Raw genomic sequence first — 20574 nt, 5'->3', positions numbered from 1 at the left:
GTGATATCGGGCTTGGTTAACCGGCTGTACCATATAGCAAGCCGATATAGGAGCAGTACCCTGTACACTCACCACTGCATATACCCTGAGCCCTGCTAGCAGGATACGGCTTGTGTTCTGCTTGTCCGATCCTATACATACCGTGTATCCTACATATATATATTACCTTCTGTGAAGGAACAGAAGTGTAATGCGCCATATAGACTGTGAGTTAACAGAGCTGTTTATTTACTATAATATTATTTCCTTATCTGATTCTTTCATTTAATAGAGTTCAGTATACATACTGCAGTATCGTGTAGCTTAGAACACGGTTACTGCATACACAGGTCCTCTGTGACGGGACAGAGTCTCTTTACATCTGTTGATACCTCTGTGTGACCTGTAACATAGAATAAATTAGTTACCGGGTTACTGTTGGGTTTCAGTAGGGCCTTGTGCTACCAGCTGCAGTTCTGCCATCACTGCACGGTGGACCCTAACCACTGGTAGTAGCATATCTTCATCTATTCCTATACCAGGAGGTCCCCCCGTAACACCCATGTAGTTTATTTAAAACATAACAGAAAAAGCTGAACCCAAACTTCAACGGATCCGCTTATCTCTTTTGTGGGTAGCCTCACAAAAAAAATAATCCCTTAGATATAAGACAGATAAAGTCCTTTAGTGTTTTTTATTTACAATAATTATGCTTTGTAAAGGGATCATTTTTATAACATAAAGAGTCCAATTTCTGCGGGGGCCACTCCTGATTCATGAAGTGGTGCATGCCTCTTCATGAATCTGAAGCTTTTGATAAGTGGAATGTGCCTCCTTGTGTCATGCTAGAAATATTACTCCCATCAGGGACTGGAGTGAAATTTCTGGCATAGGGAACACCACAGCTCGTCATGAATTTAAGGAGCTGTGGTGTCACGTCCCCGTCCCACCCAAACCCTGCCAATTTTTGAGTCCAAAAAAGGCAAAAACCACCAAAATTTAGCACAACTATGAATTGATCTAAATTTATGTGACTTTTCAAAGCTTTTCTACCATTTTTTTGGAATAAAAGTTTTGATAAATTTGGACCAAAGTATCTTAACAGCTTCCACATATCCAGGATGCAGAATGTGATTCACTTCTCCCCTGTCCCTGCTGGGGATAGAAGCTATACCAGCCGTATATTACAATACAAAGGGAAGGGGAAAAGAATGCCCTATCACTAGGGAAAGGGGGACATGGTGACCCCTGACAATACAGCTCACCCTCACTGCCCTCACCAACTCTATATAGGTTCTGCACCTATCACCGAGCAGGAATAACTCTCCCTAGGCAAACCCTGATCTGGGCCTAAGTAAAGCGGGCTTTACACGAGACGAGAGATTGTGCGATATGTCGTTGGGGTCAAGGTTTTCGTGACGCGCATCCGGCATACCGGCGTACCGCACGACGTCGTCTTGTGTGACACCCCCTAGCGACTCAGTATCGTTCACAAATCGTGAGTCGTGTACTCGTCGCTAGGTTTCATAAAATTGTTTAATTAAAATGGTGGCGGTTGATCATCGTTTCCGTGGCATCATATGTTGCTCCGTGTGACACCATGGGAACGATGAACAGCAGCTTTACCTGCCTCCCGCGGCACCCGACGGCTTAATGGAAGTAAGAAGGTGGGCGGGATGTTTACATCCCGCTCATCTTCGCCCCTCCGCTTCTATTGGTCGCCTGCCGTGTGACGTCGCTGTGACGCCGATCGTCCCGCCCACTCCAGGAAGTGGACGTTCGTCGCCCACAACGAGGTCGTCCGGAAGGTAAGTACGTGTGACGGGGGATAAACGAGTTTGTGTGCCATGGGCAACTAATTGCCCATGACACAAAAACGACGGGGGCGGGTACGATCGATTGTGCTATCGCACAATCTATCGTCTCGTGTAAAGCAGGCTTAAGAATGGCAGGTATTAGCTCTTCGTCAACACCACTAACGCTAAGGGAGACAAAAGGAAACAATACAGGGGAGACACAAATGCAACCACCTGAGCCCAGGTACATAGCAAAATTCAAATACTTATCTTAGGAGTAGCTACTACAGAAGCTTGTGGAACAACAAGAGGAGACAACCGCTGCAAACCACAGCCAAGAACAACTATAAACCTCACCCAAAGCACCCCAGGGTGACGTTTATAAAGGAAGACAGAGGCTTGCAACAGAGCAAAAACTGACAGTTTCCCAGAGTCATACAGTCTGCTGCTGCAGAAACAGAGAACTGTCAGTTAACAAGTTCTGCAAATCTCTGGGATTTTCCAACACATCTGCCATTGGATTCTCTGCCGGCCACGACAACTCTGTGACATCCCCTCACTATTTTTGTGCTAAATGCCTACAGCTCTGCCTCAACTCCAGAGGTTCTAAGGCAAAATCATCACATCTAAACAATAGAGAAAGACAGGCATGAAGAATATACATTTACAAGCATTTATTAACAAAACAAGATTTGAAATGCAATTATATACAATGTGATACTTAAGACTTCCTATATCCAATCTGGGGCTGCATTTTGTGGGATCTTAGTATGCAGAGCGGGATCCCACAGATCTCTGCAGCTGCTCTCTAAGCACGAGAAATTGCTCTCTGAACTAATGCAGCACTGCCACATACTTTGCATGGAGTCATAGAGCTCACTCTTCCACTGTGAATGATTACTGAGGGTTGTGGGATCTCACAACCTGGAAGTTCCTTTTGGCGGACATTAGGGACACTTCAAAAAGTTTTGGTACTGGATTATATTTAAAAAAATCACTAATCTGCGGCTCTTCACTGTTTTAGTAAATAATAAAGGCAGCCACAAATTTGTGATAAGCACTATTTAAAGGGAAAGTCATCTAACACATTGCACTAGAAACTGTGGGATATTACCTCGTAACAGTGTCAGCAGCAGATCCCCCATAACAGTGCGTCATGACCACATTCTTATGGTTTGAAAAATACGATAAGTTTAAAAAGAGAGAAAATGGTTCTTTCCCTCACCAATTCTTACTTGAGCATTTTCTGATGGGTAGCAAGACTTGATTTAACAGTTAAACATTTCAATTATTCACAACATGAAACAGGTTCCTTCCCTGTGTGGCTCCTTCACATGTTTAATAAGATCTGATTTATAAGAATAACATTTTCCACATTCATAACATAAAAATGGCTTCTTCCCTGTGTGAGATCTTTGATGACTAAGAAGATGTGATTTCTGAATAAAACACTTCCCACATTCTGAACATGAAAATGGCCTCTCCCCTGTGTGAATTCTTTGATGCTGAACAAGATCTGATTTTCGAATAAAACATTTCCCACACTCTGAACATGAAAATGGCTTCTCCCCTGTGTGATTTTTCTGATGTCTAACAAGGTCTGATTTCTGAATAAAACATTTCCCACATTCTGAACATGAAAAACGCTTCTCCCCTGTGTGATTTTTCTGATGTCTAACAAGGTCTGATTTCCGAATAAAACATTTCCCACATTCTGAACATGAAAATCGCTTCTCCCCTGTGTGATTTTTCTGATGTCTAAAAAGGTCTGATTTCTGAATAAAACATTTCCCACATTCTGAACATGAAAATGGCCTCTCCCCTGCGTGAATTCTTTGATGCTCAACAAGATCTGATTTCCAAATAAAACATTTCCCACACTCTGAACATGAAAATGGCTTCTCCCCTGTGTGATTTTTCTGATGTCTAACAAGGTCTGATTTCTGAATAAAACATTTCCCACATTCTGAACATGAAAATGGCTTCTCCCCTGTGTGATTTTTCTGATGTGTAACAAGGGCTGATTTCCGAATAAAACATTTCCCACACGCTGAACATGAAAATGGCTTCTCCCCTGTGTGATTTTTCTGATGTCTAACAAGGTCTGATTTCTGAATAAAACATTTCCGACATTCTGAACATGAAAATGGCTTCTCCCCTGTGTGATTTTTCTGATGTGTAACAAGGGCTGATTTCCGAATAAAACATTTCCCACACTCTGAACATGAAAATGGTTTCTCCCTTGTAGGAGCGGTTTCCTGTTCCACATCCTTTCTGTAACTTTTATTTTGCTTACAATTCTGTGATAAATCATAATTTTGGACTTGTTTGAAAAGATCAGATGATAAAGCTTTCCGAGGAAGGACTGGAGGTATATCTGGCACAACAGCATGCTCTTCATATGTATCATGTGTGATAGTTTGATCATCTGTTTTAAATTCTGAAGATATTAGATTTCCATCTGAACTCCTGATATAGTCATCGGCTAAAAATAAACACAATGTTATTATTTTTTAATGATATAATTTTGAAACTACATTTATTTTTTAAACCAGAACATCAGAAATTAAATTAGGAAACAAATTATTCTCAATCTGTTTTCCAATTTTAAGACCTAAGAGTTACATATTCGTTAATTCGTATCTCCCACTCCTAGCACCAGTTCTTTGGAATGTGCTACAGTAAATAATCTGATTGATTGTCATAATGTGACTGCAGGATAATGAGGGACAGGGAGATCCTATACTTTCCCTCATGCTAGGAAACCATGGGCTATCCCTAACCTCTGGCTTACCCCTGAATGTGGAAGGAAGGAGCAGGAGTATGATGGAAATACATATTAAGACAGACGGGAAAACCAAAATTCAGACACACTGCAAACTCACAGACAAACAGTGAGAGACTAAGGAGAAAAGCAAGAGCAGGAAGGCAGAAACAAAAAGATAACAAGAGTTAACACCACAACTGCTCACAGCAATAATGCACAACAACCACTAGTTTGTATCACAACACCTAATCATCACATGACGTGATGTCAAAAAGGTTCTTAAGCAGTCCTATAAACGGCATATAAACACTGGGGCCACTAGGAGAATGGGAGCCTTGTGAAATTGCCCAGCTTGCTCTCCCTTTTCCCTTATGCCAGTCCAGCATGCTAGCCTGTCTTCTGTTCAATTATTTTAGACTCCTGCAATTAAGAGACCTTTGGTTACATCATGTCACATGACTTCATCAAAGGTCCTTAAACAATCAATTTCCGAATACAACTGATGAGGTCCTTAAGAAAGTGGGGCTCCTGAGAAACTGCACAGTTTGACTCCTCCCAACACTGGCCCTGACTGTAACTAAGGTTTATTTTTAGGGAATCAGGGTATTCATGAACCCTCTGCAGATCTTTGAGTTGCCTTCATAACGACATAGAGAAGGCAATAGAAACAAACAGCAGAAGAAGCAGAAGCAAAGAAAATACAGCTGAAAAAACCCAGCGCAGAAAGTCTAAAAATATAAACACAAAATTAGTGCAGAAAGTACATGAGTAGAAATCTCTTACCGGATAGAGCTGGAGGAAACACATCCTGAGGAACATCGGGAGCTTCTTGGTTACAGTCCTGTGGGAGAAGAGGACAGGGACATCTCTCTGGTGTTGTCCTCTTACTGGATAGAGCTGGAGGAGACACATACAGGGACTGAATTCATTCCTTACATACAGATAATTATAGGCCGTGTGTATTAAGTCCTGTCTATTACCTGGTGATGTGAGGGGCTGGGGAACCTCCATCATGACGTCCTTGTACAGATCTTTGTGTCCTTCTAAATACTCCCACTCCTCCATGGAGAAATAGACGGTGACGTCCTGACACCTTATAGGAACCTGACACATACAATGATACCGTCACCCCCGATCCCTTCATAGCGTTACTGTATAATGTCCCAGCATTCCCAGCAGTGTCACCTCTCCAGTCAGCAGCTCAATCATCTTGTAGGTGAGTTCTAGGATCTTCTGGTCATTGATGTCCTCATGTATCGGGGGGTGAGGTGGAGGCCCCGTGATTGGGCTCAGGGGTCTTCCCCATCCCTCAGACACAGGGGCCTGACAGCGCTCACTAGAGGTCTTCTTCACTACTGTGTAATCCTGGTTATGGAGAGACACAGTAATAAATCTCACTCCAGACATTTCCAGAGTCCTCACCTCTCCAGTTCTGTCCATCTGTTATTCCCATAGATAAGAATGATGTAATGTGACGTCATCAGAATCTCTCACCTCTCCAGTAAGCCGGAAGAGGATCTCTAGGGTGAGGTGTAATATCCTCTTCGCCATCTTGTCCCTGTCCATATGCATCCTTCACGGGGCAATCAGGAGAATTCTCTTATACAGAAGATCTCCACTGAGAGGATCTGATATTGTAGGGACCTGAATGGGAAGGAGATGAACCGATATGTAAAATTAATGGAGATGAGGGAGGCGAGATATCATTTGAGTAGGAAAAAAAATTCAACATGAAATGTGCTATGTAAGTAGTAAAACCAACCGATAAAAATAGCACATTATCTTTATAAAAAAAAACAATCCTTCATACGGCAATGTGAACGGAAAAATAAAAGAGTAATTGCTCCCGAAATAAGAGAAGGGAAATACGAAAGAGCAAAAACAAAACATTTCCCAGTTTTTCGGTTAAGAACAGGGCAATGGAATAAGGATTCGATGTTTCCTTGTTTCTAACAGAAGAAGAGGGGCCACACATGGCGTACGGATCTGTGCACTCGCTGATACCCCCCATTTCTTGTATGAAGCAGCAAAATAGTGAAAATTATCCCAATTACAAAATGTGCCCACATTATATTTCACTCCCAAACTAGAAAAATTATGTAAATAACAAAGTTTAGATATTCTAAACTGGTTTCGGAGCTCGTAGACTTTAACCCCTTCACGACCGAGGGCAGTAAAATTATGTCCTTGCTGTCATAGTGTTAATTCCCTCCTGCTGCTGCCGGCAGCCGGCGGAGATAGGCGCACATCTCAGCTGATTTGTACAGCTGAGATGTGTGCCTAGCAGATACGAGCAGATCCGCGATCTGCCTGTGGCTGTTAACCTCTTAAATGGCGCTGTCAAATTGTGACAGCCCCAGTATAATCGCAATCGCCATAAAACTTTACTCACAGGCCTCCACCGGAAGTCACGTGACCTGATCACGTGGATCCGATGGTTGTGATGGGAGTGCAGGGTCATATGATGACTCCTGTAACTCACATGACTTAGGTCCTGTAACAAGCAGCCAAGTACTGCAGGATACAGGAGATGAGTATTTTTCCCGATATGACCGATGGTGCTCTGATTGGGAGAAATGAATGGGCAATCAGACTGCTGATCCTTATAGCTCCCTAGGGGAACTAGTAAAATAAAAAAAAGTAAAAAAAAAAGTTTTCAAAAATTAAAAAAAAACACCTATAAGTTCAAATCACGCTCCTTTCACCTCATTGACAATGAAAGGGTTAAAAAAATTAAAAATATACAAACATTTGGAATCGCCGCATTCAGAAATGTCCGATCTATCAAAATATAAAACCAATTAATCTGATTAATAAACGACATAGTGGCAAAAAAATGGTAAATGCCAAAATTACGTTTTTTGGTCGTCGTAAATTTTGTACAAAATGCGATAACAGGGATCAAACTGTAGTATCTGTGCAAACAACGGTACCATTAAAAACTTCTGCTTGAGACACAAAAAATAAGCCGGCACTGAGCCAGAGATCATGAGAACGCTACGGGTTGTAGAAAATGGCACAAAATGTGCACCAGTTTTTTAGACAAACTTCTGATTTTTTTAACCCATTAGATAAAAGTAAACCTATACATATTTGATGTCTACAACCTTGTACCGACCTCAGGCATCACAGCGACACATCAGATTTTCTATGTAGTGAACACACAGAGAATAAAATATCTCAAAAACAATCGTGCAATCACAGTTTTTTTGCAATTTTTCTGCATTTGGAATTTTTTTGCTGTTTTCCAGTACACTATATGGTAAAACTCATGGTTTCAGGAGTACAACTTGTTCCGCAAAAATCAAGCCCCACATGGCAAAATTGACTGAAAATTAAAAAAGTTACGGCTCTCAGAAGCAGGGGAGCGAAAAATACAATAAAAACCCCCGAAAAATCGGCCGGAGGTGAAGGGGTCCAGACCATCTTCTGACTCCTACTCTGCAGTGATGTTCTACAATGTCATTACATAGCAGTTCATCTATACGCAAACATGTAGCAACGGAGAGGAAATCCGTCCATCTCTACAAAAAGCTTCAACGGTTTATTACTGCCTCTGCCTTCTCTGTAACTGTATACACAGCTATGCAGTACAATGCAGCTGGAACGGCAAGGGACCTGACAGTGACAGATCTCTGTGTGAGAGCCCATCCACCATCGGTACTTACTAACTGTAATTGTTTGGGGTCTGGTAAGTTCGATTTTTGTTTTGGGGGGGGATCGGTCTGCTTTCTTTTGGGGATGTCTGCTTTCTTTGATGAGTCCTGCTGTATTCTTTAACTTTTTTAGATGCTTGGACACTTCCCTATGGAAACGCAACTAGGGCTTATTTTTAGAGTAGGGCTTGTATTGTAATTACAGTAGAGTCAAAAAAGCCCTAAGAATTCTACTAGGGCTTATTTTCAAGGTAGAAAGAGCTGACCGTGCTTCCTCCCCCCATACACAGAGGTCATGTGGTCACTGCTAAGAAGTAAATTAAAAATACTTAAATACGGAACTGACCTTGGAATATGTGAAATGTAGGAAAATACCACTGTGAATCCGAATCTCTGTTATTAGCGTCGACCAGGTAAAAATCAGCCATATATACAAAATAATAAGTGTTACAAAATAGCTAAGAAATATTTACACGTGGTCATAAACATATAATATGACAGTGTCCGGCTTTCAGTCATAGGCATGGCCCCGATGAGGTTTAGTCACCGCTCAGTATACAGTGATCAGTGGTTGTATACGCGCTCTCACCACTGACTGACAGCAGGTTCTAATGCTGAGCGGCTGTCAGTCACTGCGGGGGGCAGGGGATATATGTGGTAATAACAGACATTTCCCTTATTTTCCCACCAGTATCGCTCGACATCAGCAATAAAAACACGATGCTGAAGTTGGTTTCTTATTCGGGGTTGAAGTTGTTTCTTATTTGGATTTTTTTTCTGTTTTTCTTTTTACAGGTTTAACAACAAACATAAAAAAAATCCCAATAATAAAGTACAATACAGCGAGGAGCCCGGATGTGAATACACTTAACAGCAGCAACAAAAATGATAAAACTGGAAGAAAAATGGGCATCAAACTGGGCACCGAAGGGTGTTATGTAAAAGGTTAAATGACCTTGGGTCACTAATCTGACACCACCATTATATAGTGATGTCTCGCATCAGATTCAGGTCACTCCAGCCCGGCCCAAATGGGTTCTGGGAATCAGAACTGGCAGCAAAGTGAGCAAATCGCCAATTTTACAGATGTGAATAAGTAACTGGGGTTCTGTAAAGTTCTCTTCCGGCTGATGTAAATGGGTTTCTGGCATTAATTAGTAATCACAAAGGGAAAGTCGCTATTGTTCTCTGATTTCAGTCTATTCTCACATTATTATGGCTTTACCTATATAGATCAGTGATCAAAAGGCCATTTAACCCTTTTCACAACGCCCTTCGGTGCCACTTTGATGCCTATTTTTGTACCAGTTTTATCATTTTTGTTGCTGCTTTTCAGTGTATTCACATCCGGGCTCCGCACTGCAGGGGATTATATTGTTCTCATTTTTTATTTTTGTTGCTAAAAACCGTGAAAAAAAAAAAAAAATTGCCGAATAAGAAACCGACTTCAGCCTCGTCATGAAAGCAAAAACAATAAAGACGGCGACAGTAACATGAAAATGAAGCCGAGCAAATCACGAGAAAAGATGCAACATTTACTTGAATATCTGAACAAGGAAAAAGATTTTCACAGATCTTTAACCCCTTTATGACAGCCTTACAGATTAAAACGGTGGCAGAAAAAGGTACTTATTCTGATCCGCTGTTTCAAAACGACGACAAGAAATAAAATGTATACCATCCCCCAGCATCGAAAAATCTCCATGGTTTCAGCTACCGGGGGTAGCTAAGACCCTGGAGATCACGATTCAGGCTGAAAAAAATGATTTATCTCCCACCTGGCATAATCAATCATGTCAGATGGGAGATAAATCTCCTCCCTCGGTCCTCCGATGTGGCCAAAGTGCCCCCCAGTCCCACGCCCCACCCGATCATCTAAAATGTCTGGTGCGCACGCTGCGCTCATCCTTCTCCTCTGAGTTCTGTCACATCTGACATGTTAGCTGCAACTTCAAAGTTCTCCCCATGTCCTGCCAGGTCACCCCCCCTGTCATTCCCCGGGCTCCCGTTACCTCCTGCAGTGACGATCCCCCACGATCCCACCTCTTCCTTCTCAGAAGATCCTGGCCACATGCGCAGAGCGGCTCTCAGCCGTCTCCCTGCTAGTAGTGACACTGAGCTTACTGCAGCTCACACTGCCATGCTGTGGACCTGAGGAGTGTGAGTGCAGCATCTCTGCAACCACACTCTTCACATGGAGGGTTTGCACTTCCAGAAAATGGGAGATATGTTCTCTGAGTGTGCCCCCCATATTCTGGAAGGTCCAGAGTCGTCATAGGACCTCCAAAATGGATTATGGCAGACCGGATTTTTTTTTCTTTTCAATAAATTGGTGAAGGAGGGAATGTGAGAGAATCTTTTGTTTTTTACTACTGACTAGGTTAGTGATTTCGGATATCTGAAAGACGCCATGACATCATTAACCCTAACCTCAACAACACCATTTATTACCCCATTCGCCACCACACCAGGGCAGCGGGAAGAGCCGTGCGACGCACCAGGATTAGCGCATCTAATGTATGCGCCACTTCTGGGCGGCCTGCTATTTTTAGGCTGGGAAGGGCCAAATAACCATAGTTCTTTCCACCCTGAGAATACCAGACCACAGCTATCCACTATACCCTGGCTGGTAATCCAATTTGGGGGGGGACCCCACTTTATTTTTAATTTTTTATAAATAATTTAAAAAAAACAGCATGGAGACACCTCCATTTTGGATTACCAGCTAAGGTAAAGCTGTTTTTTTTTGTTTTTTTTTGGGGGGGCTAAATACAAGGTTAAACACAATTTAGTGCCACATGAAAGCTACTAAAGGGTGCCAGCTTAGAATATGAAGGGGGGTGGGACATTATATATGTGTTTGACATCTATTTATCTAGACAGCCATCCATCCATCCATCCATCCTAGCTTATTGGGCTATGTGCCCACGATCAGGACTTGCAGCGGTTTGGACGCAGAATGTTTTGACTGAGATGATGTGCAGTACAAGCGCAGTGGCGGGATGTTTAGAAATATCCTGCCCACTGTGCTTCTTTTCTCTGCAGCATAAACTGACCAGCGGTGCGGCTTCCTGAGACGCAGGATGTCAGTTTATGATGTGGAGATGAGTGTGTTCTTCACAGGGAGAATAAAGTCCGCAGCGGCCTGAACCCGGATCGTGAGCACGGGCAGCTGCATTCTCGTGTGGACAACACTGGCATCTGCGCAGAAGAGCTGACACTGTGTCTTAGATGCAGTGTCAACGAATCGTGGGGACACAGCCTAAAAGTGAGAAATTTGGCACTACAGCAACATTTTTGGGAACTACCTGCTCACTATACCCCTGAATAAAATTATTGAGTGGTCTAGTGTCCAAAATAGGGTCACTTTTAGAGGTTTCCTCTGTATAGGTACCTTAGGAGTCCTGCAAATGCAACATGGTTCCCGCAATTTATTTAAACTTTTCCAAAATTCACATAGTGCTCCTTCTGTTCCGAGCTCTCCTGTTTGTCCAAATAGAGTTTTTTTGGCCACATGTGGGGTATCACTGAGCTCTTAACAATTTGTATAACAAACTGTGAGGTCCACTTTTTGGTGTTTCCTCTTGAAAAAGTGAGAAATTTGGTGCTAAAGCAACATTTTTGTTAAAAAAAATGAAAATTTTCAATATGATGAGCTAAGGGTGTCAAATTCTGTGAAGTACCTGTGGGTTTAAAATGCTCAATATACCCCTGGATAAAATCCTTGAGGGGTTTAGTTTTCAGAATGGGGTCACATATGGGAAGCTCTAATGTTGAGGTATCTCAGGGGCTCTCCAAACACGACATGGAGTTTGCTAATGATTCAGCAAATTTTACAGTCAAATGGCGCCTCTTCCCTTCTGAGCCCTGCCATGTTCCCAAACAGTTGATTTCCATCACATATGAGGTATCTGCCTACTCAGGAGACATTGCACAATAAATTTTATGGCGCAATTTTCCTGTTACCCTTGTGAATACAGTGGAACCTCGTTTAATGAGTAACCCAGTTAGCAAGTATTTTGCTTAATGAGCAAAGCTTGCTGTAAATTTGTAACTCAGTTTGCAAGCAAGCTTTGCCGTACGAGCAAAATACTCACTGCACACACTTCCGGGTCTGTACATCCACCGCGCTCTAACCCGCTCTTGCAGTCCGCACAAACACGCACATACACACACATGTTATGCTCACATTACCTTCCGTTCCATCGCCGGCCTCATGGTTCTTGTAGTTCGCCACTACAGGATGTGTATCGGGTAACCATCGAGACGATGGTGGAACTTCCGCTGTCAGCCGCTACTCAAAGGCAGCGCGCTGGCCAATCAAAGTCAAGTGGTTGCTGCCTTTGACATCAGCGCTCTGGCAGCGGAAGTTCCTACCTCATCGCAATGGTTACCCAATACATATCTTGTACCGGTGAATTGCAAAATCCAGGAGGCCGTCGATGGAATGGAAGGTAAGGTGAGAATAATATATGTGTGTGTGTGTGTGTGTGTGTGTGTTTGTACGTGTGTGTAATGGCACAACAGGGGACCAGGATGGGAGATTTAACAAGTCGTGGGACGAATTGTCTGAGCTTGCATTATTTCCTATAGGAAATCTTGATTTGCTGAATGAGTAACTTGGTTAACAAGCACACTCCCAGAACAGATTGTTCTCGTTAACCAAGGTTCCAGTGTAAAAGCTATCTGGATACCCTTGTGAAAAAAGCTATCTGGTTGAAGTAATAATTTTGTGGTAAATTTTTTTTTTTTATTTTCACGGCTCAACGTTATAAAATTCTGTGAAGCCTGCGGGGATCAAAGTGCTCACCAAACATCTAGAGAAATTCCTGGAGGGGTCAAGTCAGGGCCGGCTCTAGGTTTTTGTGGGCCCTGGGCGAAAGAGTCTCAGTGGGCCCCATCCACACATAGACATGCACAGATACATACAGGCATATGTACACATACTTATTTAAAGAGAAGTTCACAAAAACACATAAATAGACATAAATCTAGACACAGTCATATACACTGACATACATAGATACACATCATACATACACACACACACATTATTTTTATATATTTATCCTGTATATATATTTCTAATATTGGGAAGCCGGCAACAGCCTCACTCACCTCCCCGCTTGTCTAACAGACATGGCCGCACATAGAGCACACTAACACTGCTGTATATACATCACAAGAGAGGCTGGGGACAAACACATTACTGGGGGAATATATATTACTGAGGAAAAGGGTTTACAGCAATGGGGGGCATACAGCTCTAGAGGAGGGCAGTGACTGAGGTGGGGGGGACAAACAGCTGTGAGGTGGGGGGGTGACATGCAGCTCTGGGGGTATACAGCACCTGGGTGGAGGGAACATACAGCTCTGGGGGGTATACAGAACCTGGGTGGAGGGGACATACAACTCTGGGGGGCATACAGCACCTGGGTGGAGGGGACATACAACTCTGGGGGTATAGTAGTTTGCAGCCCCCATATTGCGTTATGAAGCCCCCATTGTCCTCCATATAGTATTATGTAGCCCCCATATGCACTATGCAGCCCCCATATAACATTAAGCAGCCCCCATATAACACAATGCAGACCTAGATAGCATGTAGTATATAGCCCACTTATAGCACAATGCAGACCCAGATAGCAATAGGCACCCTCATGTAGTATACAGTCCACATATAGCACAATGCAGACACATATAACATTAGGCACCCTCATGTAGTATACAGCCCCTAAATACCACAGTGCAGAGCAAGATAGCATTAAGCACCCTCATGTAGTGCAGAGCCCCTATATAGTACATTGCAGAGTCAGATAGCATTAGGCACCCTCATGTAGTATACAGCCCCTATATACCACAGTGCAGAGCCAGATAGCATTAGGCACCCTCATATAGTACACAGCACCTATATAGCACAGTGCAGAGCCATATAGCATTAGGTATCCTCATGTAGTACACAGACCTATATAGTACAGTGCAGACCCAAACAGCACAGTGCAGAGCTAGATAGCATTAGGCACCCTCATGTAGCATGCAGCTTGTATATAGCACAGCCTGTATATAGCACAGTGCAGAGCCAGATAGCAATAGGCACCCTCATGTAGCATACAGCTTGTATATAGGCTATATACAAGCTGTATGCTACATGAGGGTGCCTTTTGCTATCTGGCTCTGCACTGTGCTATATACAGGCTGTGCTATATAACATAGCACAGCCTGTATACAGCACAGTGCAGAGCCAGATAGCAGTAGGCACCCTCATGTAGAATACAGTGATTAATACTCAGTGGCGTAACTAGAGTTTGATGGGCCCTGGTGCAAAATTTGGACCGGGGCCCCTTTCCACGTACACCGACACTTAGGGTACGTAATAATGACACTGACACTTGGGGTACAGGATAATGACGCTGACACTTGGCTCTTACCCTCAGCACCCAGGTTTCCCATGATCTGAAATCCCTCTATCAGTACCCTGCTTTCCCATGTTCTGATATCCATCTTGTCCTCAGCACCCAGCTTCCCCATGCTCTGCTATACATCTTTCCCTCAGCACCCAGCTTTCCCATATCAGAGCATGGGAAAGCTGGGTGCTGAGAGAAGATGTATAGCAGAGCATGGGAAAGCTGGGTGCTGAGAGAAGATGTATAGCAGAGCATGGGAAAGCTGGGTGCTGAGAGATGTACAGCAGAGCATGGGAAAGCTGGGTGCTGAGAGAAGATGTACAGCAGAGCATGGGAAAGCTGGGTGCTGAGAGATGTACAGCAGAGCATGGGAGAGCTGGGTGCTGGGGGAAAGAGTCTTTTTCCCTCAGGACAAAACATTTCCATCCCATATTTGTATCTTTGCCCCCCCTTGTATATAGATCTCCAAATACTATAATGGCCCCCACAAAGCCTTCCGTATAATATAAAGGGTCCCACATAACCCTTGATATATTAGAATGCACCCCGATAGTTCTCCATGTATTACAATGCATTTCCCCAAAGTTCTCCATGTATTATAATTCACCCCATAGTTCTCCATATATTATACTGCACCACATAGGCCTCCAGTTTTATAACGCACACCCGTAGTCCATGTATAAGGTAGCCTCCATATTCCTCCATATATTATGTAGCCTCCATAGTCCTATATGTATTATAATGTATATGTATTATAATGTAGCGCCATAAATCATCATATTGTATTATGCAGCCCCATACTCCTCCATGTATAATGCACCCCTATATTCCATGTATAACGTGTCCTTCATTTTGTATTATGCAGCCCCATACTCCTCCATGTATAATGCACCCCTATATTCCATGTATAACGTGTCCTTCATGTTTATTATGTAGTCCCATAGACCTCCATGTATCATGCAGCCAGCACCCCCAGGCCTCCATGTGTCATGCAGCCAGCAAAATAAAAAAACAAGTACCTCTCTTCTCCTTCCGACCCCTGCGACCGCGGTAGTTACTCCCCTGCCCCCATATCTCACACACCCTGCTCCCCATACAGCCTGCACCCCCATATCACACACACTACACCCCCATATCTCACACACCCTGATGCCCATACAGCCTGCACCCCCATATCACACACACTACACCCCCATATCTCACACACCCTGCTCCCCATACAGCCTGCACCCCCCAGATCACACACACTACACCCCCATATGTCACACACCCTGCTCCCCATACAGCCTGCACCCCCATATCACACACACTACACCCCCATAGCTCACACACCCTGCTCCCCATACAGCCTGCACCCCCCAGATCACACACACTACACCCCCATATCTCACACACCCTGCTCCCCATACAGCCTGCACCCCCATATCACACACTACACCCCTATATCTCACACACCCTGCTCCCCATACAGCCTGCACCCCCCAGATCACACACATTACACCCCCATATCTCACACACCCTGCTCCCCATACAGCCTGCACCCCCATATCATACACACTACACCCCCACATCTCACACAGCCTGCACCCCCCAGATCACACACACTACACCCCCATATCTCACACACCCTGCTCCCCATATCTCGCACAGCCTGTACCCCAACTTACCCCTCTCAAACATTCTGCACCCCTTCACATCCTTCTGTCACAGTCTGCAGCCCTCATATGCCACTCACCCTGCAGCCCCCTTTCCCCTCATGACCCCTCTTTTCTTATTACCAGTCATGTGTCCAAATCTCCTTCAGGATTCAGTATCTTTGCTTTCTGCCCAGCATCCTGTGTCTCCTCCCACACAGTCACATGGGCGTGACATCATCGCAGGTCCTGCAGGATGGATTATTCCGTCTTCTGTGCAGGTCAGGAGCACTCCTGCAGCTCAGAAACGGCTGGAGGGCCTCTCCAGGTCAGGGGCCCCTCTACTGACACTGGGCTCCCCTGACTCACAGGCCGGCCCCCTGACGGTCGCATTGTCGGCCACTACACAGCGGCACTACACATCCCTATGGCTGCCGGGCCCCTATGTGTACTAGTGCCGCTGTGTAGTGGCCGGCCTGTGAGTCAGGGGAGCCCAGTGTCAGTAGAGGGGCGGCTCACTCGTTCCCCCACTGATCCGGTCTCCTCGGCGCGTCCTCCATTGCTGTCGCTCGCTCTGAGCTCTCAGCAGGCGCGCAGTGATGACGTCACCGCGCTCTGCTGCAGAGCTGTCAGACGCCGACAGTCACAGCGGGGAGAATGATAAGAGAGGGAGCGCGCCGCTCACTCTCTCATCATTGCTCTCAATTGTATCGGCACCTGCGATGCCGATGCAATTGAAAGCGCGATCCTCGGCGGGGGGCGGTGACAGCACGGCCACCGGGCCCCCCTGAGTAGCGGTGCGCCACTCCTGCCACTGCGAGTGGGCCCCGGCATTTGACCGGGTTTGCCGGGTGCTGGCGCCGGCCCTGGGTCAAGTATCCAGAATGGGGTCACTTGGGGGGGGGGTTCTGCTGTTTAGGTACCTTAGGGGCCCTACAAATGCTACATGGGACCCACAATCTATTTCAGCCAAATTTGCTTTCCACAATTCTAATATTGCTCCTTTCATTCCGAGCCCTTCCATTTGTCCAAACAGAGGTTTCTGACCACATATGGGGTGTCACCGCGCTCATAAGAACGTGAGTAATAAACCGTGGGGTCCACTTTTTGGCGTTACCTCTCGAATCCTGTCAGAGTGACACTCGTCAGAATTGTAAAAAATGGCCGAGTCATGAAGTACAAAACTGGCTCCGTTAAGGGGTTAAAACTGAATGTAAATGAGCCGGTCAGGAAGAGCAGGAAACTGGTCCTGAACTGGTTAAAGTTAAAAATAGTTGCGAAATGAAGGGGTTAATGATAATGATGACCCCCAAAATAACAGAGACCCTGCACCTACCTCCACCTGCAGAGCCGCACACAGATATATGGCTGCTCTCCTTACAGGACCTGTGATGATGTCACATGGAGGGGAGGAGTCAGGGTCACATGATCAGCTCCTCAGTGTATGCAGGGCTCTGCTGTGCTGGTTGTCATGGTGCTGGATGAGGGGAGGTTATGTCAGGGGTCATAAAGTGCGACGCTGGAAGCTGCAGACATTAGCAGAGGTCTGGGAAGATCAGGGAATTTTTTATTCTCATATTAATAGCTGGATATTATCAGTAATTGTAGTTCTCTGTACTCATGATTCTGTATCTGTTGATGTATGAAAATGTGGCGCCCCTGACCTGGTCAGGCACCACTGAGTACTGCACCCATGCTGGGTCAGAGCTTCCAGGTAATTCTAAAGGCTGGAATAGGGTGTGTACGCACAGACACATAGCAACCAGGTCTCCCACACCTTGAGAGGGGAACCTTGGGCAGACCCAAGAGGGGGGCTTGCCTCCACATCTCAGCAAGGGGTGTAGGGGGAGGGGCTGGAAGCTAGGTTGCAGCGGCTGTCAGAAAAAGTAGGAGGAGAGCCAATATGGGAGTAAAGCGCAGCAGTTGCCTAGAGCGGGGCGCGCGCTGACACGCGAGTCAGACCCTGCACGTGTAGTAGCCGTTAGCGGGGGAGAACGGTTACCAGCAAGTCAATCAGAAAGACGCTGAGGAAGTCAGTCGGTCGAGTACGGGGACTCTGGTGGCTAAGCACGCACGGGGAACAGGTCCCTAGAGTAGACATCCATTTATTGATCTGCTAAACCTGCTGTGAGGGGAACTACAAGTCCCTCACCAACCATCTAGAGTCCGAACCTCAGCAGCAACGAGGAGGCCCATAAGGGAGATCAAGCCTGGAGCCATCTACCTTGGTCCACGCTGCAGGCAAACGGGCCAAAAAGGGGAGAAAAGGCAGTAGCGACTTCCCTGGATGAATCACACGGTACTTCAAGTCAGGGGTTATCCGAAACAAGAAGTGCTAGGAAGGCGAGTTAATGGTTACCCTTAAACCAGCCTGAAGTATACCTGGTTTCACCTGGTTTAATCTCAGCATTGCCCAGGTACCTCACAAAACATCTAAACGCGAGCAAAGAACAGTTGAAAGACATCTTGGACTGATACTGAGTTATTCTGGGACCTGTTGCTCCTCACACCCGAGCCCCTGGGGCCAGCCTCACTCACAAGAGGCCACACCATCAGACTGCAAACTCCATCAGCCCCAGACGCTCGTTAAATCTGCAGTGGCGGTCACCCATATCCCTGACCGCAAACCGTGAGTGGCGTCACGACTCCTACATATATAAAACTGACATACCTGTCGCCAGAATTACCAAAGTGGAGACCCTGTGGCGTTTCTGAAGGTGGAGTGAAGTCCCTGGGCCGATCGCTACAGGTGGGCGACACAAAAAGACCCACAACTGCCACAGTCTTACCGCCCTATCTCACTTCTCAACCACGATTATAAAATGTTAGCGAAAATTCTGGCAAGCCACTTACAGGTCGTACTGCCGGGCCCTGGCGGGTTTTACCCAAGGGCGAAGCAGTGTGGCAAACATACAATTGGCCGTCGCCTCTACTGTCCTTGCCCAAGATCCATCGCAACCGGCTGCAGTGCTCATGAGTCTGAATGACGAAAAGGCCTTTGATAAAGTAGCTTGACCTCTCTTATATGAGGTTTTAGGTAGGGGAGGATTCCCCCAAAATTCCAACAATAAATTCACTACCTACACACAAATGCAATCACCTGCATGACAGTACATAGTTATACAACACATCACATCAGTAGACATCTTCCGAGGAGTCAGACAGGGGTGCCCCTTGTCACTTCTTTTATTTAACCTCTCCATTGACTCTTTACTACGTTATCTGTTGCAGACCCCTACCTTTAGGGGACGCAAGACTGGCTCTAGGGAGTTAAAAATTGCTGCGTTCGCAGATGACATCTTACTGATCGAGTGACTACCTGCTCTTTACAATATCGGGGAGTGAACGTGATGAGGCCCCCGGCCAGATTATATCATACTAATATCAAATTGTATATCGACAATTTAGAATCCACTCTGGTTAATTGGAAAATCTTCAGTTTCTCATATCTGGGTAGAGAGAACCTAATTAACATGACAGAATTTCCACATCTTCTCTATCTTTTTCACACTCTCCCAATCCATTTGGCTCCTAGGGAGGAGAAGTGAATCAGCTACCTATATCGCTCATATATTTTGGAGGGTAAAAACCCCGTATAGCTTATAAATTACTCCAGCAGTTGAAGGGAAAGGGAGGGATAAATTTCCTCGATGTTAAACACTATAATCTAGCATCTCTGCTCCGAGCGGTGATGGATTGGTTGCAGGGGTCTTCTTGCTACACCCAGCAAGGCTTGGAGTGCTGCCTTACACCAGGTCGGCTCTCCCCGCTCTCTTGCACCTCCCATACACCGAGCTGTCAGTTGACGTGAGAGCAAACCCTCTTCTGATTTCTACATGGAGGGCATGGCAAAAACTACACCGGCATTTTCAGCTCTCTCCTCAGATGCCACTTTTTATCCCACTCACTGGTAATCCACATTTCCAACATGGTCACTCTCACCCTGTCTTCTAACATTGGCATTCTCAGGGTATAAATTCTGTCAAACACGATCCATCTAGAGTAGTGGTGAGGAACCTCCGGCCCGCAGGCCGTATACGGCCCGTGACAAATTTTTATGAATTCCCTGGGCACATTCCTGGGGAATGAAGTGCTCTGGCGGCAGCCGCGCCTTTCCCGGCTGCCTGCCCTTTAAATCCTACTGCCTGATACCCTGTGGGTAGATGCTAGAATGTATGGGCTCCATCCAGATCCTGACTTCAGCCCGTACATTCTAAACAGACTCACTACTAAATGCTAGAATGTACAGGCTCCTTCCAGGACCTGACTGCAGCCCATACATTCTAGGCTTAACCCCGGCCTGTGTTAGCATGCTCTGGTGGGCGGGATAAGCAGCAC

At 45.3% G+C, this 20574-nt stretch overlaps 1 protein-coding gene across 1 annotated transcript in view; it reads right to left on the bottom strand.

The window, feature by feature from the left end:
- Positions 1–314: 314 nt before the first annotated feature.
- The window catches only part of LOC142271033 (gastrula zinc finger protein XlCGF66.1-like), a 59876-nt gene continuing 39616 nt past the window's right edge, over positions 315–20574 (bottom strand). Inside the window, exons 3-6 of the mRNA XM_075332460.1 lie at positions 6037–6186; positions 5728–5907; positions 5523–5646; positions 315–382 (exon numbers count right to left, since the gene is read on the bottom strand). Of these exons, the coding sequence (XP_075188575.1) occupies positions 315–382; positions 5523–5646; positions 5728–5907; positions 6037–6114 (450 nt within the window). The 5' untranslated portion in view covers positions 6115–6186. The remainder of the gene's footprint in view (positions 383–5522; positions 5647–5727; positions 5908–6036; positions 6187–20574) is intronic.

This window comes from Anomaloglossus baeobatrachus, unplaced genomic scaffold, assembly GCF_048569485.1.
Source record: "Anomaloglossus baeobatrachus isolate aAnoBae1 unplaced genomic scaffold, aAnoBae1.hap1 Scaffold_334, whole genome shotgun sequence".
NCBI classification, from domain to species: domain Eukaryota; kingdom Metazoa; phylum Chordata; class Amphibia; order Anura; family Aromobatidae; genus Anomaloglossus; species Anomaloglossus baeobatrachus.
The sequence above is the reverse complement of the archived record's forward strand: the minus strand, read 5'-3'. Positions and strand labels throughout refer to the sequence as shown.